The 24,363-nt window shown below is 45.7% G+C and overlaps 1 protein-coding gene and 1 non-coding gene across 3 annotated transcripts in view; one reads left to right on the forward strand and one right to left on the reverse strand.

Moving 5' to 3' along the window:
* Positions 1–24,363, forward strand: part of ZFYVE26 (zinc finger FYVE-type containing 26) — a 73,170-nt gene that overhangs the window by 11,062 nt on the left and 37,745 nt on the right. Inside the window, exons 5-21 of one of the 2 annotated variants that reach the window (XM_059692611.1) lie at positions 472–1,003; positions 1,394–1,518; positions 2,091–2,255; positions 2,391–2,479; positions 3,411–3,574; positions 5,820–6,023; positions 9,480–10,091; positions 10,338–10,424; positions 12,375–12,443; positions 13,345–13,484; positions 15,562–15,763; positions 17,087–17,350; positions 19,448–19,567; positions 19,663–19,827; positions 20,326–20,544; positions 20,983–21,085; positions 23,250–23,995. In XM_059692611.1, the coding sequence (XP_059548594.1) occupies positions 472–1,003; positions 1,394–1,518; positions 2,091–2,255; positions 2,391–2,479; positions 3,411–3,574; positions 5,820–6,023; positions 9,480–10,091; positions 10,338–10,424; positions 12,375–12,443; positions 13,345–13,484; positions 15,562–15,763; positions 17,087–17,350; positions 19,448–19,567; positions 19,663–19,827; positions 20,326–20,544; positions 20,983–21,085; positions 23,250–23,995 (4,006 nt within the window). Of the gene's footprint in view, positions 1–471; positions 1,004–1,387; positions 1,519–2,090; positions 2,256–2,390; positions 2,480–3,410; positions 3,575–5,819; positions 6,024–9,479; positions 10,092–10,337; positions 10,425–12,374; positions 12,444–13,344; positions 13,485–15,561; positions 15,764–17,086; positions 17,351–19,447; positions 19,568–19,662; positions 19,828–20,325; positions 20,545–20,982; positions 21,086–23,249; positions 23,996–24,363 lie in introns of both variants that reach the window. The other variant, XM_059692620.1, reaches the window with a different exon arrangement.
* On the reverse strand, positions 16,240–16,378 carry LOC132224818 (small nucleolar RNA SNORA42/SNORA80 family). Its single transcript, XR_009450737.1, has one exon. It is a non-coding gene; the product is annotated as a small nucleolar RNA SNORA42/SNORA80 family (small nucleolar RNA).

The following is a 24,363-nucleotide window of genomic DNA, read 5'->3' on the forward strand; positions in this document are numbered from 1 at the left end:
ACCCTGACCGGGAATCCAAACTGCTACCTTTTGGTTCACAGAACGAAGCTCCAACCAACTGAGCCACACAGTGCAGGGTGTGTAATGTTTTTTTAAAAATTGAATTTAAATGCCTTGAGTTCGACCTAGTGTCATATGCATTTGTTACTTGCTTGGCAGTGCACATTTTGGAGGCAGTAAGAGGGGCAAGCGTGAGCATGGAGGACTTGGGCAATTGACTTCATCGCTTTGCCTCAATCTCCTCATTTGTAAAATGGGGACAATAGTAGTGTCTTCCTCTTAAGGTTTATTTTTCTGTGTAAAGGGCCTGGCACGTAGTAACTACTACAGAAGCGTTTGCTACTGCTACTGTTTTAGACACACACACACACACACATACGCATATGTACTGAAAAGAGAAAACATAAAGGCATACAGGTGATAACATTCTAGACATCTCAGCATGCATCCCTCTCTTCATCCTCTATTTAGGAACTGTATGAGGCTTTATCACAAGACACCGCAGACCCTGTGCTTGACGAAAATCGAAGGCCGGAGAGCCGGACCCTTCGGCTCAGCTCGGAAGCTGTCTCTGTGCTCCTGGATCTTCTGAGCCAGGCTCCCCAGCCCGCGCAGGCCCTGCTGGAGCTGCTGCTTAGGGAGGACGATGGCCCCGGCCCTGGTGACTGGCTTCTGCAGAAGGCACTGGTGGACCTCATTCGAAAGGCACTGCGAGCTTTGCAGGACGCTGCCCCTGGGTCCCCCGGGAGCGTGGAGGCCATCTACGGAGCCCTGCGGACTCTGCGTTGCCCTGCAGAGCCGCTGGGGGCTGAGCTGCGTCTCCTGTGTGAGGAGCTGCTGGAGGCCTGCAGGACTGAAGGGAGCCCCCTGCAGGAGGAGCGGCTGCTCAGCTGCCTGCTGCACAAGGCCGGCCGGGGCCTGCTCTCCCTGTACGGCCATGCCTATGCAGAGAAGGCCGCAGGGAAGCCACTGAAGGCCTCCTCGTCGGGAGAAGGTGTGTTCCCTTTGCTGCCCTCCTGTGTGCTGGAAATCCCACTGTGCCCGGCCTCTCTCGAGTTCCCCTCGGCCGGCCGGGCCTTACACGTTGCTCAGAGGGTCCAATAGAAGAGGCTACGCACAAAAGGGGGAGGCATTTTCCTAAAAGCACAGATTTTATAGTCTAGGATGGAGCAGGTGATGGGAAAAAAACACACAAAGTAATAACAATAGCAGCAAAGAGCTTTTCAGAAGCTACTGAGAGAAGGAAAGGGCCTTTAATATAGAAGTATAGGAAGCCTGGTTTAAGTTTTTAAAAGAGTGAACTCTAACAGTTGGTGTTTTCAATGGGCTTTAGCTTAGGAAAGAAGAGCTCTGGTTCCCCAGTCACCCTGTCTGGTTTGATTTTCAGTCTCACCGGATCATCTAGATCCCGAGCGGGCAATGCTCGCCTTGTTCTCCAATCCCGACTCAGCCGAGGCTTGGAAACTGGCCTATTTCTACTGCCTGAGCAACAGCAAGCACTTCCTCGAGCAGATCCTGGTAGGTCAGACATAAATGGTTTCCATCGCAGAGATACCCAGGGACTCCACAGGCTTTTCCATTCCTCATTTCTCTCCCACTCATTTACCCAACACAGCAGTCTAATCCGTGGTGAGGCATTGGGTTCTGTCCATCCCATAGTCCCGGGGGAAGAAGTCTTCGAGAACCAGCGTCATTCATAGTTAGAGCTGCCGTCATTTGACATCAGTCCTTTGGCAGGAACTACAATGTTGGATTCTTGTAAGCTTTCTGGGGGGTGCAGGGAAGAAAAGACAGTGGTAACAGTGTATTGTCTAGCTGACAGGAATTTAATTACTCTAAATTTCTCCCAGATTGCTACTGAGCTTCAGTGTATTTCAATAGATATTTGTTAACCTCATCCTGTGTGCCCTGTACTGTGGAAGTCAGTGCCTGCCTTCAAAGAGCTTATGGTCTAGAGTTTTTTGGACCTTTTTCATTCAAGTGGCCTCTTCTGTCATTGTCGGAAATCTCCCTGCTGTGGCCAAAAGCTTCTTCCCCTAATGAGCTGCAAGTCCACGTAACTGCCTGTAGCAGCCTCCTTTGACTTACAGGTGACAGCACTAACGCTGTTGAAAGAGGAAGACTTCCCAAGCCTTGGCTGCCTCCTGGATAGAGAATTCAGGCCTCTCCGTCGACTGCTTGTGCTCCTGGGCTGGACACACTGCCAGAGCCTCGCATCAGCCAGGAGGTTGCTGCAGACACTCCACAGGACCCAGGTAACTGATTCTGCAGCCTGGGCTGCTCAGAAGTGAGTGCTGTGGGACTTCCGGCTGAGGCAGAATGCGAGGTCCTGAAGTTCATTACAGCCTCTGACCCCAGATATGCCATCTCTTTCTTCTATGTCCGTACAGGACCAAGGTGGTGATAAGCTCCTCAGGGATGCCTGCGATGGGCTGTGGGCTCACCTGGAGGTCCTGGAGTGGTGTGTACAGCAGAGCAGGTACAGCCCTGTGTAGTCTTCCCACCATTGGGCACACTTGATCCTGTGTTCTGTGCATGTGACCATTTCAAGACATCGTCCACACAACTGTTTTGAGTTGACAATGTTGACCAGCAACTCATAATTATTCCAACTATTAACCCAGGAAAGAAACATAAGTAATAATTATTTTCACTATAGCCATAAGGTTATAACGAGAGGATAATTTAGGATGACAATGATAAAGAACAATAGCTCACATTTCCTGGGCACTTACTATATGCAAGGCATAGCTCCAAGCCCTTTATGTGGATGATTTCACTTAAGCCTCACAGTAATCCTATGAAGTAGTTACCAATATTATCCTAATTTTAAAGGTGGGCAACTGAAGTCCAGAGATGTTGAGTGACATGCCCAAAGTGACAGTACTGTGGTCCACATTCTTGCATGTGTTACCCCGGTCACACTTTTATTCAGTAACCTGTTGAACTGGTTAAGCCCTGTTTCCTGATATATTAGCCTCAGGGCTCCCCAGGACTGGGTTCCTGTTCTGTTCTTCACTGCTCCCCCAGCACTTTCTGAAGTAGAGTAGGCAGAGTGGGAAGTAGCGAGAGGCCATTACTCAGGAAGGCAGAGAAGCTGTGCCGCTTCTGAGCTGGGAAGAGCACAGAAATTGGGAAGCTTACTCTGCAGGCTTTTTCTGGACCCCCTTGACCAAAAAGGCCCTTTCTAGATCCTTCCTAGATGAGTAGGGCTGACTTGATGGATGTACTTTCCAGAGGGTAAATAAATGCTCTGCTGTATCCCAGACCAACTAAAATGTAGTCTTTGGGTAAGTGAAACTCATGGTGTTAGGGGCCAGACAGCAAGAGAAAGAGGGAATCAGAATGGTCTTTCTCAGAGCAGTTTTATAAACTGCCTCTCCTCCCATCCTCCCATCTTTCCCTCCCAGCAGCCCCATACCAAAGAGGGATCTCTTGTGTCATTTACACGGTGGAGACAGCCACTCAGTGCTCTACTCTCTCCATCACCTCACAAACCTTCCAGCCCTCAGGGAGGAAGAAGTTCTCAAGCTCTTACAGAAGGTGCCAGCCAAGGAGCCCCAGCAAGTGCACAGTAAGTTGCCGATGGAGTCACTCGGGCACAGTTTCCTCTTAGGACAATCTTGCCGAGGTTCCTTTCAGCAAAGACTTACCTAGGTGTAATCTGTCGAAGCGGGTGGGCTAGCAGGTGCCTCTAAATTAGTGCTGTTTGCCCCAGTGAGATCATGGGGTGTGGGAACGTGCCTCCCCTCTCTGGATGAGGTACAGGGAACCCTATGAGAACAGCTCCATAGGAACCTTTGTCCTCGTGGAACCATCTCAAGAACCACTAGGATACCCTCAAGCCAAGGAACAGAATTAGGAACTTACCTCGGAATTCGCAGCATTATCTCTGGCAATATTTATGCAACTCTTGGCGAGTCTCTCCATTCTTCATACGCTTTCTCACAGCACACTTTGGGTCTACCCTCTCTCTCCCATAGCTCCCTCATACTCTATTGAACACATAAAGCAGTTTAGAAGAAGACTTGCGTGAAACAATAGTAAAGTCTTGCTTTAATCTTAGATCTTGGCTTAAAATTAAAGCCCCCATTAACAAGCTCTTTTACTCTCAAAAATGGTATCATAATGTAGTCACAAACTGCCACACAGGTCCTGGGACATTTTGCTTTGAGAGAAACAAACCTTCCCAGATGGCAGTAGATGTTGCTCAGCCTAGATATTACTTAGATTGACCTTGAGAAAGGATCTACCATTAACTGGAAAACCCGTGTCACTGCATTCTATATTTTATCCCAGGAAGGTAGGCAACTTGTTTAACAGATTTCCTAAAGGAACTGGAAGTTTCTGTTTTACAGACAAGTGCAGAAGGCTTCCAAAGAAGTGGTTTAAATTCGATCCCTGGTGACCCACCAGGACACACTTAGAACTGATAAAAGGTGAAAGAGGAGCAATAATAGGTCTGGGACTAGGGTGAGGCAAGAGAGGCATCTGAGGTACAAAATTTAAGGAGCCGCTCACTCTCAGGGTTGTGCAGTGCTTGCAAGTCCTGGCCCGGGACAATAATGCCATGTAGAGGCCAGGGGCGGGGAACAATATTGACCTCATTCTGTTTCTACCCTGACTTTGGTAAATCTGAGCTTCCTATAAGAAGTAATTACTAGGAAGCCTATACACATGGGGATTTATTGCACCATCCTAGTAGCAAAGCATTCCTAACTACTGCAGTGCCCTGCCGCAGCAGAACTGTATGCAGCCATCAGAAATGTAGTATATGAAGAAGCATAATCAAATGTTTATACTATCATTTATTTTTAAGAAGTAGGAAAATTGAATAGTATAGAAAATGTCATTATTCTCAACATACACACATATATGCTAAATTATCAAAGGGGTTAAAACAGATTGTTAATGGTTGTGTTTAGCTGGTAATATCATGGGTTATATTTTCTTCTTTTTCGCTTTGCTACATTTAATGCCTTTTCTTTGAGAAGGTTGCACTTTTACGATGAAAAGGATTCAAGCCAGATTAAGATGTTTAGAGACCCTAAAATATTATGATGCCTTCTCTTTCTCCTCAATTTTTTTAAATGAGAAATTATAAATTATTAGACAAGTACAAGATATTTCAACAGCATTTGTGTTTTTCCCCATGATGTCTACTTCAGTGCTTTCTTAAAAATATCATTTTTTGCCTGGCCGGCATGCCTCAGGAGTTCACAGTTCAATTCCTGGTTGCAGGCTTGATTCCTAGTAGGTGGCATGCAGGAGGCAGCCAGTCAATGATTCTCTCTCATCATTGATGTTTCTATCTCTCTCTCCCTCTCCCTTCCTCTCTGAAATCAATAAAATATATATATTTTAAATGTTATATGAACTTTTTTTTCCAAAGAAATTTTGTTGCCTTTGCTCTCATTACTCAACCTATACACACTTTAAGCCTGCCTCTTGGATAATGTGGTACTAGGTAGACTAAACATATTTTCCTTTTAAACCCCCCCCCCCATACCTCCTCTAAACATTTACTTTAAGTTTTAATTTTAAAAAAAGAAAAGAAAGAACAAAATGTTAAGAAATATAAGGAAAAGATTTGTTAAATAGCCATGAGGGCTGCATTAGAGAGACATGTAGAGGGAGGCCGGCGGGAAAAAGGAAATGGAGGGGACGGAACGTTGATGCGGTGGAGGAAAAGGCCTGGGAGGGACGCGGATCAAACTGGCGGAAAGGAGAGAGCAGTGCAGCGTCTCTGGTCTGGCGTGCTTGCTGCCGTCCTGAAAGAACCAGCTCTGAAGTGCTGCCTGTTCCTCTCTCCCATTCAGACTCAGCGGGTGCTCCGGGCCCTGAGCACCTGAGCCAGTGCCAGAACCTGACACTCTACCACTGCTTCTGTGCCATGAAGTATGCCATCTATGCCCTCTGTGTGAACTCACACCAGCACACCCAGTGCCAGGAATGCAAAGACAGTCTCTCAGAGGACCTGGCTGTGGCTGCAGAGCCAGTGAATGATTCTGTCTCCCCCTCAGGTACAGAAACCCCTCCCCCCGAGTCCCTGCTGCAACCTGTTCCACCAGGATTGAGGAGGTGGCCCTTGGTTTTATTATGCCCAGGAATAATTTCATCCATTAATCAGCCTTCGTTAATCAAAGAGACATGGAGAAAGCAAGTGATGTGCCTAAGTTTTAATGGAGTCTGATCACCTGGTGCATTGTTTTCCAAATGCTCCCCCCGCCCCCATAACCTGCAATAAAATAGCATTTCACATCACACTTCAGTTTGCACCTAGGTATGTAATTTGTGTGTTTATATATGTATGTGTATATGTATAGGTAAGTGATATACAAGCTAAACTTTTTTTTTTAACGGCATCACCTATTTTTATTTTGATATTTAATCAAATGTGATTTGCCTTATGTGTCATTTATCTACAATCAATGAAATCTGGACAAGGTTATAGAATAAACTCATGATTATTCACTATACAGTAATAAACATGCTTAGGGCAATAGTAATGGCTTCCCAAACGGTGGGTCAGCCAATGGGGTTCATTCTGAATACTTTACAATTCCCATAATAAAAATTTACATGCACACACTCAGAGAAGATTTTTTTAAATCATCAAAACCCCTTAGACTAGTACGGTTAAAAAAAAAAAAGTGTACATTTTTCTGAAATCACCAATTCAGAACCTCAAAACCTGAGATTTGGAATCCAAACGAACCATTGAAAAATAGACTGCCTCTTAGGTATTGGAAGCACCATTAGAAATTGCTTTTATATAGCAGTTTAGAGTTTCATCTGCTCGCTAGGAAGCAAAATGTCAGAAAATAATGAATCAATATTATATATATTGAAGTTGCAAGATGGGAAGTAGGGTTCAGATCAAAGGTCCCTCAGAGACAAAACTTATAAACAAATGATTGTGACATTGAAGGGTGCATTGTCGCCTATTTTAAAATTCCTATTCACAGCCAGTGGAGCATACTGAATGGTTTTGTGTTTCTAATTTTTTTTTTAATTTCTTTTTAAAAAAATCTCCTATAAAAGAATTATGTACTTGCATAAACAAAGCTACTGATAAATTTATAGAAGTGTACTTTTTTGAATATGAAGATAGGTCATAAATAAATTACTACCAATTTAGATTAACCACAAAGATAACTTCTCAATCCTGGAGGTTTATAGATGTAAATGAATTACTAGATTCAAGATGAGAGGATTGCACAATTTGAAAACGAGGTTCTATAGCTTTAGTGGCAAAGTTACTCACCACTTACAGAACACAAAATTAACAATTGTCAACTTATTGGTTTGGCAGAGACTCAGAATTTAGTTAGGTGAATTTTTTAGAAAAAAATCTTTATTGATTGGCAAGGGTCAAGTATGCTACTTTTCTAGATGGTTACTTCTCTTTTTAACATATTTGCATTTTGTTATTGGGCTCTGATGGATTAACCTAAAGCTATGGTCAGCAAACTGCGGCTCGCGAGCCACATGCGGCTCTTTGCCCCCTTGAGTGTGGCTCTTCCTAAGTCTTAGGAGTACCCTAATTAAGTTATAACAATGTACCTACCTATATAGTTTAAGTGGAAAAAATTTGGCTCTCAAAAGAAATTTCAATCGTTATACTGTTGATATTTGGCTCTGTTGACTAATGAGTTTGCTGACCACTGGCCTAAAGCATGAGTATTTGGGATGTATAAAAAACTTTGGTGAGGTTAAATAGTTTGTGGCTGGAGGATGTTTTTTGTCCATAAATCAGAATGAGTAGCCATTTTGGACATCAGATAATTCTAGGCAAGAGACCAAAAGTTGTGACTGGGTCCCAGGAAACAATGCAATGTCTTAATAAGGGAGGTGCTTTAGAAGTAAGAATGGCACTGTTTTAATAATAGTATCTTTCCAATACTCTTAGAAAACAGCAAATGATATTTAGATTTGCCCTCCCATTTTTTTATTTCAGTTTTTCCCCCCTCATTTAATTATTAACAAATGGCCCTGGCTGGGTGACTCAGTTGGAGTGTCATCCCATATACCAAAAGTTTGATTCCCCATCAGGGCACATATGTACCTAGGTTGTGGGTTTGCTCCCACCTGGGGGCACATCCAGGAGGCAACCGATTGATTGCCGGGGTCCAACCCCAGCAGGTCCAGGGGTCCCCAAAGGTGTGGGCGGAGTCGGCGAAGAAGGAATGACACGGAGACAGCATTCAGTTGATCAGCAGCCTAGCCAGGATCTCCAGCCAAGTTCTGGTCTGGATCTCCAGCCAGGTTCTGTGTCCATGTTCTCTTGCTAGGTTCTCCAGCCAGGTTCTCCAGGTTCTCCAGCCAGGTTCTATAGCCATGTTCCCTCGCTAGGTTCTGTCCAGGTTCTCCAGCCAGGTTCAGTCACCAGGTTCTGGTCAGGTTCTCTTGCCAATTTCTGTAGTCAGGTTCAGTCCAGGATCTTTTGCCATGTTCTCTCGCTAGGTTCTGTCTCTAGGTTCTGAGGCCAGTTTCTGTCCAGGATCTTTTGCCATGTTCTCTCCAGCGAAGTTCTTCTGTCTCTAGAGAACGTTCTGTGTAGGTTCTGTGCCTAGGTTCTGTCTCTCTTGGTTCTGTCTTCTAAGTTCTCACAAGCTAAACTTTTGAGAAACGATATATTCACCCTTCCAAACAGAGCGCACTCTTGATTATTTTTCTGTTGTATGATATCTCTCTCTTTTTTTTTTTTTTTTTTTGAACGCAGCCTCTAAGTCAGGGGTGGGGAACATCCAGCCCACGGGCTGTATAAGGCCCACAAAATCATTTGTCTGGCCCTGCCAGGGCATGAGGGGTGAGTTAATTAAATGTTTGCCCGAATTTAGCGGGCTGGTTTTTAAGTTGATAATTTTGTGTGGCCCTCAAATGATGTTATAAATATCCAAATGGCCCTTGGCAGAAAAAAGGTTCCCCGCCCCTGCTCTAAGTCAATGTCATGGATCACAGCTACAGTGTGAAAGAACCTATTTCCTATCCTCTCTCATTTTTCTTAATAACTTACAACGTTTAACTTGCCTTGTGTGACTGCTGGTCAATTCTCTCTCTTTTGTAGCTTTGGGATGGACCTTCTCCTCTGAGCATGGTCATTTTTGACCAGTGAGTATTTCTTAAGAGATCTAGGTAGCCCTTGATCTTCTTTAGTGTAACAATGAGTGAAAATGGAATTGAGGAGTAAGGAGCCTATTATGGAGTGCTTGTGAGAGATGCAGAATAATGTAATATTTAAAAAGCAGAAACAAAATAACAAGTGTTCAGTGAGCTGTACTTCTAATTAACGTACAAACTCTGCAAATCATGAAAAGACGTTGATGAGGAGTCTCTTATTCTTCTGACTGTAACTGCAATTTCTTTAGTCATTAAAACATAAATGAGTTAAAGTTGTGTGAATGTTTGAGTCTGGCAAGTAATGTTTCTAAGGTCTACATTTTCTCTGCCCTCTTCTCTGATACATGCTACTTTAGGTGCTTCAAATCTCTTCTCAACATACCTGGCCAGGTGTCAGCAGTATCTGTGCGGTGTTCCTGACTCTTTGCGCCTGGAACTTCTAGAAAACATCTTCTCATTGCTCCTCATCACCTCTGCCGATCTTCACCCAGAGCCTCACCTGCCCGAGGACTATGCTGAGGAGGATGACATTGAGGGGAAGGACCCATTAGGTTTGAGGTCTCCACCAGAGAGCCCTCAGCACATAGCACAGCCTGAAAGGAAGTCAGAACGGGGTTCCCTGGGAGTCCCCAGGAGCCTTGCTGATACACTTCCAAGCTGTCTGAAGACAGAGCCGAAAGACAGTTCCCCAGAGCCTCACGGGCACAGCTTTTTGGACCTGGAGCACCTTACCAGTGGTGTCAGCGGGTTCCTGGCTGATGAGTTTGCAATGGGGGCCTTCCTCAGGCTCCTCCAGGACCAGCTGGAGGAGCTCAGCAGCCACAGTCCCCCTGAGGACCCAACGCTGCCGGAAGGCCAGAACTGCCCGGAGAGCAGACATGGACCACAGAGCCGCCTGCACCGGTTTTCTAAGGTTCTCTCTGAGGCCCAGTGGAGATACAAGGTGGTAACAAGCAACCAGAGCTCAGGTGAGAGGGGGCAGCAGAACCAGTGGGTCCAGAAAGTGAGGCGGGAGAAAACCCCCGAGGAATGTGGGAGAGAGCGAGGACGAGTGCATGGGAGTCACTCCATAACTCAAGGCATAAACATAGCAACTGGTGTCAGAACCACGCCTCAGAGCCCAGTCCAAATCTTCCCCTACCTGTTACCCCATAAGGTGGGTCAAAGCAAAATTGATCTCTCTACTGCCTTACCCATTGGGTTTGCTGTTTCAGAGGAGCAACCTTTCCGAAGATACCGGCCCATCGCCACATGGCACCCTAGTCTCCGCCGGGGTCGTCGGACACGAAGGAGCCGGGCAGGTAATGGACGGGCTCTCCTCATGCCTTATTCCGTGCACAGGCAAGTGGCATACTGCCTCTTGTCTAATATTCCGTAAGATAAAGCCCATGGTACACACACACAAACAAAAGTGATCTAAGCTTATCCTAGTCCCACTCCACCAAGGTAACCCTTGCTAATGGTTTCCTTCTAGAAATTTTCCACACAGTGCAAGTATATATATCGTTTCATGTATTCAGATGTGTCATTGAGAACTAACTTTTTTCACTGATGTCCTTTTATATGTCTCATACTGTGTATTGACAATTGACTTTTTTCTCTTATTTTAAAAGCTGCTTAATATTCCATTGTTATATGTACCCTTTTGTGGGCACTTAAGTTGTTTCCAGTTTTTTTACTATTATAAACAATGCTACAGTAAACAACCCTGTACATATGTCTGTGCATACTTGTGTGAGTATAGCTATAGGATAAGACCCTAGCAGTAGAATAGCAAGGTCAAAGTTATGTGGAAATAAAGATTTACCAAATTGCCTTTAAAAAGAAAAAAAGATGAACCAGTTCACATTCCCACCATTGTATATGAGTGCCTGTTTGCACACACATTCATTAAAAATGAGTATTATCAGATTTTTTCAAATCTGGTTCAATATGATTAATACAGCAATGTTTATCATTGTTTTAATATTAGCTTTTAGTTTAAGGTTGAATGTCTTTTACATATTTATTGGCAATTTACATTATTTCTGTGAGCTGCCTATTCATGTCTGAGGTCCATATTTTCTGTTGAGTTCATCTTTCTTATTGACTTGTAAGAAGCTTTTTATACATTATGGGTAACATTCTGTCATTATGTGCTAACTTTCTTCCCCTTCATTTTGTCTTTTGAATTTGAATTTTTCTTACAGAATTTTATACAGGACCATTATACAGGTGTGTTAAATTTTTAGATAATAAAATTTCCATTATGATTTTTGGTGCTGGTTTTTAAATAATTAACAGGGAATTCATAAGAGTTTCCTATGTGCTAAATAACACGAAGTATCTTGAGGGAAGTGAATGAGGCTTACATCAGGACTTTGCCTTCGAAGGATTGATAATGTACCTACACAGACGGTATACATGAAACACTTAAACTGCACGGAGGCACTGCCTGGAAACAGAAGCTGTCTCTAGAAGAGAGCAGCATCGCCTGCAGAAGTCAGGGAAACACGTTTTATGGAAAACGTGGCTCCTGAACTAAGCTCAGAATGAGAAGGCTCCAGCAGTGGCAATGAGAAAAGTTAACATAGTGGATAGAATGGAGGATAGTATGAGAGAAACCTGGAAGACGTCAAGGCTGAGTTGCTAAGGCCCTTAAGCTGCTCAGTTAATTGGTTTGAGTCAAAGGCTTGCATCCACTTGACGCATCCACCCCAAGAATGCACACGCCATCTTTCCTACAGCTGTGTGTCCTTTCCAAATGGTGAGCCAAGCAGACGCCCTTGCGTAGGGCTGGCATTACCCTTGGGTGACCACCCTAGGAAGAGTGAGCCTCCATTCGCTATGAAGAGCCATGTTGAGAAGGAGCTTTTCCACAAGGGCACTAAATAACGGGGTCCTTAGCATGAGAACAGCTTTTGCTGTGTCAGAAAAACTTGTGCCCTCCTTTGTACCCTCCTACTTTCTAGTCACATTGACAGTGCTTAGTAAGGACCCCTAGAAGTAACTTGAAAGCCCGGGGGCTCTGAGACCCACATGTTGGAACCATTGGTATAAGCTGCTACCCAATGAGCATTGGCGCCATATTAAGCCAGCCCTTCACCTTTAGTCTGTAGGAACTTGCATTTTGCTGTAGAAGAAGCAGTGGATATAGTACTTAACCATTATCCTTTCACTCTACCCAGATCTTGATTTTCAAGCCAACTTCTCACTTTCTACATTTTAAAGAGTTGATGGTTGATTTTCTCTCTTCTTCCTATCACCTCTAGATGGCCGGGACAGAGGTTCCAATCCCTCCCTGGAAAGTACAAGTAGTGAGCTAAGCACAAGTACTTCAGGTATGGGGGTCCCAACCGGCTGCCCACTTCAAGCAGCTTTGCCCTGATACGGAGTTGCCACACACCCTGCTGTAGAAACCTGGACTGAGCAGTTCTTGTGTTTTTAATCCTCATCCAAGGGTATTTTTCCATTGATTTTTTAGAGAGAACACAAGAGAGAGGGAAAGAGAGAGAGAAACTTCAATGTGAGAGAAACACATTGATTGGGTGCCTCCTACACTAGCTCCGACCAGGGCCCGATCTGGGGAGAAGCCTGTAACCAAGGAACATGCCCTTGATTGGAATTGAACCAGGACCCTGCTATCTGCAGGCCCACGCTCTAGCCACTGAGCCAAGCCGGCTAGGGCACAGTCTTATTTGTAAGATAAAGAAGTCCTGGGGGTGTAACATACAGCATGGTGACTATAGTTAACACTACTGTATTGTGTATTTAAAAGTTGCTAAGAGTAGATTTTAAAAGTCTCAAAAAAATTTGCAACCATGTGTGATGATGAAAACTAAACTTTGGTGATCATTTCACAATATATCAGATCATTATGTTGTACTAGTATACCTGAAACTAATACAATGTTATATGTCAATTATATATCAATTTCTTTAAAAAGAAGTTTGGTTCTGCCCATGGCCAAACAGATTTCAGTAGGGAAAGGGCTGTGTCACTATCAGTCAAGTTACCCATTAGCAGAGAGAAACAGGTGAATACCTAAGAATGTACTTAAGTATTATATTCAAACATGATAGCATAGGTTTGCCCTTCAATTGAGGGAAAATCAATACCCACTTACACACCTTTTAAAAAATAAACTTTTTGAAGATAAAGAGTTTGGTGGGAGGTTACAGCAGTGTAGTTTTTCCTCAATTTCTGTTGCTTCCTTGGCCCCCACCTTCTGTGTCCCAACAGAGGGAAGTCTGAACATCGTGTCTGCAAGGAATGAGTTGCAGCCCCAAACTCAAAGTTCATTCATCCCCATGATGTTCTCCCCACCGGAGTCGCTGCTGGCATCCTGCATCCTCCGGGGGAACTTTGCAGAAGCCCATCAGGTAAGGGGCTGGGCAGCTGGTGTCAGTAGCCTGGGCCTCACCTTGTCATAGAAAAGAATGTGAAGTCCACCTCTAGCCATCTGGAACCTGCCGGGCCTCAGGCAGAGCTGGATACCTGTGTGACCAGAGCCGCTTGGGAACATTAGAGGGGCCACATCCAGAGTTTCCATGTACAAGGCCCAGTCCCCAGCATTGCAGATTTCAAGACCCAGATTGCAGGAGGTTTAAGCTGTTGAATCATTGGTTTGTTTTAACATAAATAGTATTTAACAAGATAAAATATTTAGCTACAAGCTCACCATTTCAAAACATGGAAATATTTTTGTTTCTTTCCTTATAAGCTTTCTCTGAACACATACATGTTTTTAATAGTTAGAAGTCATGACGCAGACAATGTTTAATAAGAAATAGAATGCCAGTTCAATATACAAGTGTAGGGGCTACCGAATTAAAATGTTTGTGTTGTTGAGGGATGAGCGCAAGAAGAAATCAGAAACACCTGCCCTCCCTGAGCTTCTGTATCCTCACTTAAAAATGAGAGTTAAATATAATACCTGCTTGTCCTACCTCGTGGGGTTGTTAAGAGGATGCTGTACAAGCTGTGAGAAATATAAGAATCCTCTGCTATTGTTTAAATTTAATAGCATGAAAACCCACCTTTCTAATTTTTAAAACTTCATTGATATATTTATCACACTGTGCTCATCCCTTCACATGTAGGTCAGAATTTTTCTTTCATTTTAGTTCAGTTGTTGAAGAATAAATCAAGGATAAAATCTAGGCGATAGGAGAATTTTTGAGTAGCTTCCTCTGGTCATTTTAGGTTCCATACTTTAATGACAGTGGTAACTCTGACCCTCTAGGGAGGATAGGACCCTCACCAGCCTTTGTTACACCCAAATCCAGAGTTAAGTCAACTGTGAGCCCCTGATCCTTTACCCCTAAATGTCCTCACTTCCGCTTCCTTTCCTGGACCCTTGATTTTTTTTTTTTTTTTTTAATGAAAGTCACCTTTTTAAAATATATATATTTTTATTGATTTCAGAGAGGGAGAGAGAGATAAAAACATAAATGATGGGAGAGAATCATTGATTGGCTGCCTGCTGCACACCTCCTCCTGGGTATCGAGCCCACAACCTGGGCATGTGCCTTTAACCAGAATCGAACCTGGGACCCTTCAGTCCACAGGCCAGTGCTCTATCCACTGAGCCAAACTGGCTAGGGCTTGAATTTTTTTTTAATAAAAGCTTTATTTTGTTAACCTGGTTACAGAATAAGCCATGCATATTACAAGTAAATACCAAAGGTATTAACAAGAAAATAATATTACTTGTAACCCTATTGTCCAGAACCAATTAAGGTAACGAATACTCTTTGCCATTATTTTTCCAAGATCCATGTGACTTTTATATAGCCAAGATTATTTTGAATTTAAAACCTTATATAATGCCTTCTTAACATTTGCCTTGTACCTGATTTAATGACCTTAGAGTAGTCTGATCAGGTAGCTGCATTTGACCATTCTCCTGTTACTCAACATTTAGATTATTTTCAACCTTGTAATAAATAGTGCCAAGATTATCACCTTTAGGCATTAGGCCTTTTGAATTGTTTCTGTAAGAAAGTTTCTCATGAAAATTTCTATGTCAAAGAATATAAATGTTTTTAAAGCTTTATGGATTGCCAAATTGCTTTTCAAAAAAGGTTGCGACAGTTCCTTTTACCACTCCCCCCTGAGGGCTTATTTTTATACTTTGTCATTGTGATAGATGCAAAATGGTATTAATGTGACTGAAATTCCCTAGATTACTGAAAGGGATAACATTTTTCATCTATGTATTAGTCATTCATTTTCTCTGAAATTGTCCACACCTTCTGCCAATTTTCTACTGGGGCTGTGGTGGCTTTCATGCTGGCTTGGATAAGTAATTTCTATATTTGATCTACTCTTCTAACATGCAGTGCTCTTCCCATCCTACAAAGCAGATGTTTTAGGGCCATAGTCTAATGATAGGCAAGATCCCGTATCTCTAGACATGGGCCCACCACAGCCACACTCCCGCCTGTCTTGTACCAGGTGGTGTTCATGTTCGACCTGAAGTCCTCGCCCAGCTCAGGGGAACTGATGTTCGTGGAGCGCTACCAGGAGGTGATCCAGGAGCTGGCCCGCGTCGAGCACAAGATTGAGAACCAGAACTCAGACGGGGGTAGCAGCACCATTCGAAGAACTGGCAGTGGCCGCTCAACTCTACAGGCCATTGGCAGCGCTGCGGCGGCAGGTCAGGCTTCCCCGTTGCCACCACAGGTGGGGAGGTGTCTGGGGAAGGAGGGTGTCAGGGGAAAAGCCACCCAAACAATAGGCTCATCATCATGAAGGTGAGCAGAAATCCAGGGCAGGACACTTGGATTTGAAGAACAGCAGATTGAGGGTTGGTTTCTAGCTGTGCCCAACTTCCCTGACCATGGCGGTCACATACTACCCCTCGAGCTACTCCATTAAGCTTGTCCTGTGTGACTAACACTGAAGAGTGTGAATGCTCTTGTCACCATGTGTTTTCATGGCCACTATCTTGTGCTTTGGGAAATGGTTAGGAGTTTATTTCCTTCCATGTAACTATTCAGGATAAAGCATATTACTTCACTTTTCCGTAAAGTGAAAAAGTTGTGTTTAACTCATGGCCTGCAATTCACGGGTCTCAATTCTCAGCCATGGCTGCACTGAAAAAACTGATCCTTTCATTATTTCTTTATTTCCCACTGTGCAACCTGCTTCAGTGCCTGTAGCCAGCCCACAGGCAGAGATCAGGCAATGGTTCAAGGCCACAATTTGCTCTGCATGGGACACTATGAGAGAGCCAGGGGGACAGGACTGCCATTTTCTTGAAAACCTATGCATTTTCTTAAAAGTGGAATTATGTCCCACGTTTTCAAATTATCTTACTAGTCTAGGCTCTGTACCATCCCAGAACAGGTAGCATCCCACACTGCCCCTTCTCTGTTCTCCCAGAATTTTCAATAGCTATTCAAAAATATATATGCGCTTTTTGCTTTTAATATAAATGGGCTCTTACAGCAAGTACTGTTGTCTGCCTTGCTTTTTCACAGCATATTTTAGAGCTCTTTTCTGATGAGCACACAGATCCACCTCATTCTTTCTCAACCTGCTTTTTTTAAAAAAATATATTTTATTGATTTTTTACAGAGAGGAAGGGAGAGGGATAGAAAGTTAGAAACATCAATTCAGCTGCCTCCTGCACACACCCTACTGGGGATGTGCCCACAATCAAGGTACATGCCCTTGACCGGAATTGAACCCGGGACCCTTGAGTCTGCAGGCCGACGCTCTATCCACTGAGCCAAACCAGTTAGGGCTCAACCTGCTTTTAGATCCCATTTGGAAGAAGCCCTCACTCATCTCCTCCATTTTGGTTTCTCTTGGTCTTCCTTTCCATGCCGTTGTTTTGATGCCATAAGAATGGGTTGCAATGATGGTACTAATATGCATAGAAGATATCCTGTGCAGAAGGACCTAAATAAAATAAAATAAAAGTGGCATATAGAATCATTTTAACCTTACTTTCTGCTCCACTGCTGGCATCCAGGGATGGTATTTTATTCCATCTCGGACGTGACCGACAAGCTGCTCAGCCCCTCTGGAGACCCCATCCCCATACTCCAGGAGGACTTCTGGATAAGCAGCACCCTGCTGGAGCCCACTGACCCCCTGAGAGAGGTTCTGGAAGAGCTCAGTCCCCCCGCCATGGCTGCGTTTGACCTCGCTTGCTCTCAGTGCCAGCTGTGGAAAACCTGCAAGCAGCTCTTGGAAACGGCTGAGCGACGTCTGAACAGCAGCCTTGAGAGCCGGGGTGAGTGCTTCTGCTTTAGTCCTTCCTTCTCAAATGGATTTCTGAGATACTTGAGAAAATGTGCAAGAAAAAAGTACTTACTGGGGAAGGAGGGGCAGGGAGAGCAGATTAGTTAATGTCCTCATGTGCAGCCTGATGGCATAAGTATAGTCTGCTGAGAACCTCACCATCTTACTAGACATAGCATTCTGCAATAATTAAGAAATTGTTTTCTGATTTACAGATAAATTTAAAGAATAAATAGACATTCAAAAATGGTGTAAATGGAATTTGTCTTTAGACTACATTCCCCTTCTGAGTGAACCCCACTTAACCTATGATAGTCTTGAGTTTGTAAACCACGTATAAGGGAAAATGTGGAGGGAAGATTGTACCTTGAGGTAAATGACATCAAAATGTGTACACGGAATTCTTGAAGGAATGAAGGCAGAAGAATGTGAAGATCGATTTGGGTAAAGTTCACACACAGCAAACATTGGAAGGACTGACCCGGGAGGGAGGAAGGAGCCTGTTCTCTCAGTGATGGGCACAAGGAACAGTGAATAGGCTGCACTGTGAGCAGCCACTCCTGGGCTCAGTGATTCCTTGAGAACTCACAGGACCCGGCATGTAGTCGCACTCATGACTAAGATTTATTTCAGCAAAAGGATACAAAGCAAAACCAGCAGAGGGAAAAGGCTCAGGATAATCCACAGAAATTAAGCAAAAGACTTCTAAGAGTCCTCTCCCTGTGGAGGCATAGAGGACAGGCTTAATTCCCCCAGCAGTGAGTTGTGACAAGGCTGAAGTGTTGCCTATAGGGAAGCTCATTAGAGACACAAGCCCAAGGTTGTTACCGGGTGCTGGTAACAAAGGCACCCTCTGCCCATTGTGTTCCAGAATTCCAGACTCTCAGAAGGAAAGCAGGTGTTCAGACTGAACCACGGTGTACAGAGAGCGTAGGCACAGTGAGCCACTCTCATCATTTAGGGAAACTTTTATGCAGTATAGGAAACCGTTTGCCAGTAAAGGCCACAGATACTGCCAAGGGCCAACCTTGAGAGCAGGCCTTTCTGAGGACAGATGTCTCAGGCCTGCTGTGTTAACTCTCTTCTGCACACCTCTCCAAATCACTTCTGAGCTGCCAGTTAATATGTCCTTTAATGCCCACATGGTCCTTTTAAGAAAGTATACTGTGGCACTTGTGATTCTTTTTTGGGGAACAATTCTCCCCCTCATCTAGCACTTTTATCCTATATAATAAAAGGCTAACATGCAAATCAACCAAACGGCAGAACGACCAGTCGCTATGAGGCACATTGAATACCAGGGGGCAGATACTCAACACAGGAGCTGCCCCCTGGTGGTCAGTGCACTCCCACAGGGGGAGTTCCACTCAGCCAGAAGCCAGGCTCATGGCTGACGAGCACAGCGGTGGTGGCGGGAGCCTCCCACCTCCGCAGCAGTGCTAAGGATGTCCGCAGTCGGACATTCCCCAAGGGCTCCCAGACTGCGAGAGGGTGCAGGCTGGGCTGAGAGTCTCCCCACCCTCACCCCCCAGTACAAAAATTTTGTGCACCGGGTCTCTAGTTCTAAAATAAAAGGAGATATTACTCAAACTGTTAGTAGCTGGAGCAGTTTCAGGCCAGTCAGTTAGGAATTAATTTAGTACCTACTGTGTCTCCAGATTATCCCAAGTATAGGTGTATTGGGGAGGTATAATGAGTCATCTCTTCATAAAATTGTTCATAGTGAGGGTTCAAGATCCTACTTAAAGCAGTTAGAGAAGACAGATACGATCTCAGGTCAAGTCCTCAGCTGAGGGCAGTACCAAGGCAAACCCACAGGAAGTGCCTGATTGGCCTAGGACGGCGATTGCATGGCAGTGCCAGAGATTCTCGGCCTGCTGCGCTGACAGCTGAGGCATCTTTCAGGAGATGGCCCTGGCACCTCAGGCAGAGAAGCCAGCTGTGCTGGCTGTCACCCAAAATGGCACAGCATCTATTTCCTCCTTAATATTGGAGAACATAAAATTGCACAAGCAAGCACAGGACTGAGAAGCAGTCTCTGAAAGTACCTTATTTTTTCTGCATTCCCTCTTTCTTCATCTGGTCCCAGGTCGGCAGCTAGACCATGTCCTCCCCGGTGCTGATGGCATTCGAGGTTTTCCAGTTGTTCTTCAGCAAATCAGTAAGATTCTCAATTATTTACTTACATCAGCCGGACAAACTAAATCAGGTGAGTTGCTTTTCTCCCTTTTTTTTTTTTCTCCCAGACTCAGAACACTAGGTCAACATCAACCTTACTTTTTCTTTCTCGTTTGCTTTCCATAGAGAGCGTAGAAGAAAAAGGAGGAGGCCTTCCCCGGTGCAGCATTGCTGAGCTGCTTCAGACGTGCTGGCCCAGCCTCACTGAGGACTGCGCCGCCAGCCATGCCACCCTCTCCCAGCAGCTGGACCAGATCCTTCAGTCGCTGAGGGAGGCACTGGAGCTGCCAGGTACAGGTCCAAGTGTGGGAGCAGATGAGGACTGAACTCGGGAGAGGAAGCTGGAGCAGAGGCTTAGGACTTCAGCACTGAGCCCTACTAGCCCTCCAGTTCGCCAGTGCACGTCTCATAACTAACTCCACTGTTCCCCTGCCTCTCAAGTGAAGGGATGGTTAGCATTCATTAGCCGATACATTTTTCTTATCCCTAAGGAGCAATATACCCCAAAGTTACTCAGTAAATATTGATTAACCTTTCCCCAAAAGCCATTCCAACCCCAGAGTCACAGGGGTGAGCACAGAACCATTCACCCTGATTTCTCCCAACTCAAAGCTCTTCCTGGCTGGGAATCAACTTGGGAGTTTGTAGCTGCCTTGTAAGTGTAGTCCCGAGCTATGGAAGGCCCCATGCAGGGGACGGAAGCCCAGTTCACATAATTGTGTTGGAAATTGACCCAAAGCTGGACACACAGACTAAAGCCTCCATCCTTTCCACCATTGCTGCTCTCAGAGCCAAGGAGTTCTCCGCTCTCGTCCCTGGTGGAACAGGCAGCCCAGAAAGCTCCAGAGGTAGAGGCCCACCCTGTGCACGTCCAGACTGAGCTCCTCCAGAAGACTCTGGGCAGACAGGCCCCCGTGGGCAGCGGGCAGACGGACTACATGGGCACCTTCTCCAGTTACTGCAGCACCTTGGCTGCAGTTCTTGTTCAGAGTCTGCGCTCTGAGCCTGGTAAGTAGCAAGGAAGAGGAAACAAGATTCGTGGGTGTTTAGAGCGAGGAAGAGGAAAGATTCAATTAACAGGTTCTGGACACAGCAGTAGCCAAGGACACTCGATTCATAAGGTCTTCTGTTAGTCTTCGGTGTTTTATTCACCTTTGTCTCCCCAGTACCTAGTATGGTTGTACAGCACATGAAGCGCTCAATAAACTGTGACGGCTTTAATGACTCAAAAAAACCTTAGACCTTCAGCCCGTCATGGGCATGAGGACCCAGAGGAGGAGCCAAGTCTCTGATCTGAGTGCCAGATTCCTACTTGCATCGCAGACTGAGTGTCGCCTGCACCCCAGTCACGTTGGATGAGCAGGAGGAGCTCACTACTTTGTTATTGGTTCTGGAAAACCGGGCTATGAACTGTGCAGCCAGTGGTCACTTTCTTTACCTTTGCAGATCACGTGGAGGTCAGAGTTGGAAATCCCTTTGTTCTCCTGCAACAAAGCTCTTCCCAGCTGGTGTCACACCTCCTGCTTGAGCGACAAGTTCCACCAGACAGGTAGGAGCTACCCTATGGGAGTCAAGCATGGGCCTGCCTAACTGTTTCATCAATGACAGTGAGTGCCAGGAGCCGGTCCATCCTTGCTGTTTCAAGGGACCTGGCATATATGGCATACGGTTCTTAATATGTTTGCTCACCTTCTTGGCGCTGTGTTTTAACCAAGGTCACCTCTCCGAGAAAGGTTGAATCCCCAGGTAGGGATTTTTCCCTGAAGTTAGGGAGGGAATAAAACCCCTCAACTAAGTGCCAGGCGGGTAATTAATCCCTTTAACTACGAACAATCATGCTTAAACTACATAATCTTTTCTCCCTGGAATGGAGATAAGAAACGCCCTAACCTTTGTAATAGAGATTGATAGGATTGAATCAACTGGTATAAATACAGATGTAACAAGACAGAAAGACACAGAACTTAGAACAGAATCAACAAGACAGAACTCATGAGACAGAATTCAGAAGACAGAACTTCAGACACAGAACTGAGAACACAGGGCTTGGAAGACAGGACCAAGAGAGAGAGCCTAGGCACAGAACCTACACAGAACGTTCTCTAGAGACAGAAGAACTTCACTGGAGAGAGCATGCCAGAGGATCCTGGACAGGGACTGGCCTCGGAGTTTTGAGGCAAAGCCTGGCGAGAGAGCATGGCAGGGGATCCTGGACTGAACCTGACTATAGAACTTGGCAAGAGAACCTGACTAGAACCTGGTGACCAAACCTGGCTGGAGAAGTCCCTGTGTCATTCCTTCTTCGCCGACTCCGTCCACGCCTTTGGGGACCCCTGGACCTGCTGGGGTTGGACCCCGGCAAGTGAGGGCTTTGTGGGGTTGTATAGGGAGTAAAGTTATTTCTAGACTTTGCCCTTGATTTGCATTTACTCTTATACAGCTACATTGAAATTCCTTTCTTTCTCTCTTGCCACCACTAAAATTTACATCGCAAATATAAAATTAAGGGAAGAATCTTCACTTAGGAATAGGAAAAAAATCTAAAAATTTTGATAACACATTAGTTGGCTACGCTATAGAAAAACAAGCATTCTCATGGGTTGGTGGGATATAAATTTCCACAAGCCCCTATGTGAAGGCAGTTTGTCCATATCTACTAAAATTACAAATTCATTTATCCTTTGACCTAAAAATTCATGTTGGGGAATTTATCCTGTGGTTTTATTATACATATGGGAAATGATGTCTGTTACAGCCTTGTATATAACTAGAGGCCCGGTGCACAAAATTTGTGCAGGGGGGGTGGGGGTCCCCTCAGCCCAGCCTGCGCCCTCTTGCAATCCAGGACTCCTCGGGTAGGGTCCCTAGGCCTGGCCGGCGATCAGGGCCTATTGGGGCTTTCCTTCCCCTGGCTGCCGGCAGTTAGCCCTGCCCCTCCTGCTGCCACTGCTTGCCATCTGTGCAGCACTCCCCCCCACCCCCACCCCCGCCACTGGTCGCCTCCCTCTGTGGGCAACAGGCGTGGGGTGCGATCGCTTGGCTGGCCTGGGCCTCCCTCTGCGGGGCGATCGTTGGCCGGCCCCTTATACCTGCCACAGTGTCACTGGCCAGTGGTGTGGGCCTCCCTCTGTGGGGCAGTTGATTGCGGGGCCCCCAGATCGCCCTGCAGAAGGAGGCCCCGCCCACCCGCTGCAGCCTCCCTCTGTGGCCACTGGCCGGGTGGCCTGGGCCTCCCTCTGCAGGGCGATCGTGGGATGATGGCGGGGCTCCCTGACCAATCGCATAGCACTCGCCTTGCCTTGCCTGGCCTGGCGCCAGTGTGTGTCATAGTGTGGTTGTCTGGACGGTAGTTCTGCTCGTCAGTTGTTTGATCGATTTGCATATTGCGCTTTTATTATCATAGATAGCAGCAGATCAGAAAAATCCATAGTCCCTAACAGGAGACTAGTTAAATTATAGTTCGTCCCATAATGGAATAATATGTCCTGTCAAAAGAACTGAGGGGCCTCTCTGTAGTGTAGAGGGATATGAACAGATCTCCAAGATACGTTATTCAGTAAAAAAGCAAAGGATAGGGCAGTATGTCTAATAGGCAACCTTTTGTGTTTAAAAGAAGAGGGGAGACAATTAAAGAGCCTGCATGTACATTTGCTCATGTGAACATAAGGAAAGTCAGAGATTAGCTGATGGTGCCTATGCTTCTCTCCTTCCAGGATAGCAGCCCTTCTGGCCCGAGAGGGACTCAGCCTGAGTGTGCCTCAGGTCATCGTCAACTGCTGCTGTGAGCCCCTTGCCCTTTCCCCTTCCCTGCAGAGCCAGCAGGTGTCATCTCTCCTGACCCACCTGGGCATCCTGGCCCAGCTGCACACCTCCCACTGTCTGGAGGACCTCCCCCTTTCTGCACAGAGCTCCCCAAAGCCGACTGAGAACCCCACATCAGAGAAAAAGCCCAGCTCCTCCTCAAAGGATTCATCACCCTCAGCCCTCACCTCCTCTGCCTTGGCCTTCCTTAAATCCCGCTCTAAGCTGCTGGCTACAGTGGCCTGTCTGGGGGCTTCCCGGGGATCAAAGGTCACCAAGCCCAGCTTGTCATGGAAGGAGCTTCGTGGCCGCAGGGAGGTACCTCTCACTGCAGAACAGGTAGCCCGGGAGTGTGTTCGCCTTCTGGAACAGTTCCCTATGCTGGAGGCCTCGCTCCTGGCCGCCTGGGAGCCCCTCCGAGGGTCCTCCAAGCAGGAGCAAAGTCTGGCAGCGAGTCTCTGTGGCCAGGCTAGTCTCTCTACTGTCCTCCTGGGCCTGCATTCTCCTGTTGCCCTGGATGTGCTCACTGAGGCCTTCAAGGAAGCCCTGGTGGCCAGAGATTGGCCCCGGGCCCTTCAGCTCACTGAAGTGTACGGTCGAGACATGGACGACTTGAGCAGCATACGGGATGCAGTCCTGAGCTGTGCTGTGGCAAGTGGTGAGCAGAATACTACATCTCTCTCCTTCACTACTGCTCATAGGATTTAGCACTAACTGAGTGTATCATCACATTTGATCCTCACAGTAACTCTAGAGCAGTGGTTCTCAACCTGTGGGTCGCGACCCCTTTGGCGGTCGAACGACCCTTTCACAGGGGTCGCCTAAGACCATCCTGCATATCAGATATTTACATGACGATTCATAACAGTAGCCACATTACAGTTATGAAGTAGCAATGAAAATAATTTTATGGTTGGGTCACAACATGAGGAACTGTATTTAAAGGGCCAGAAGGTTGAGAACCACTGCTCTAGAGGAAGATGCCACCATAAGGGTAGGAAACTTGCCCAGGAGAGTAAGTGATGG

The sequence above is a fragment of the Myotis daubentonii genome, chromosome 1, assembly GCF_963259705.1.
Source record: "Myotis daubentonii chromosome 1, mMyoDau2.1, whole genome shotgun sequence".
NCBI lineage: Eukaryota > Metazoa > Chordata > Mammalia > Chiroptera > Vespertilionidae > Myotis > Myotis daubentonii.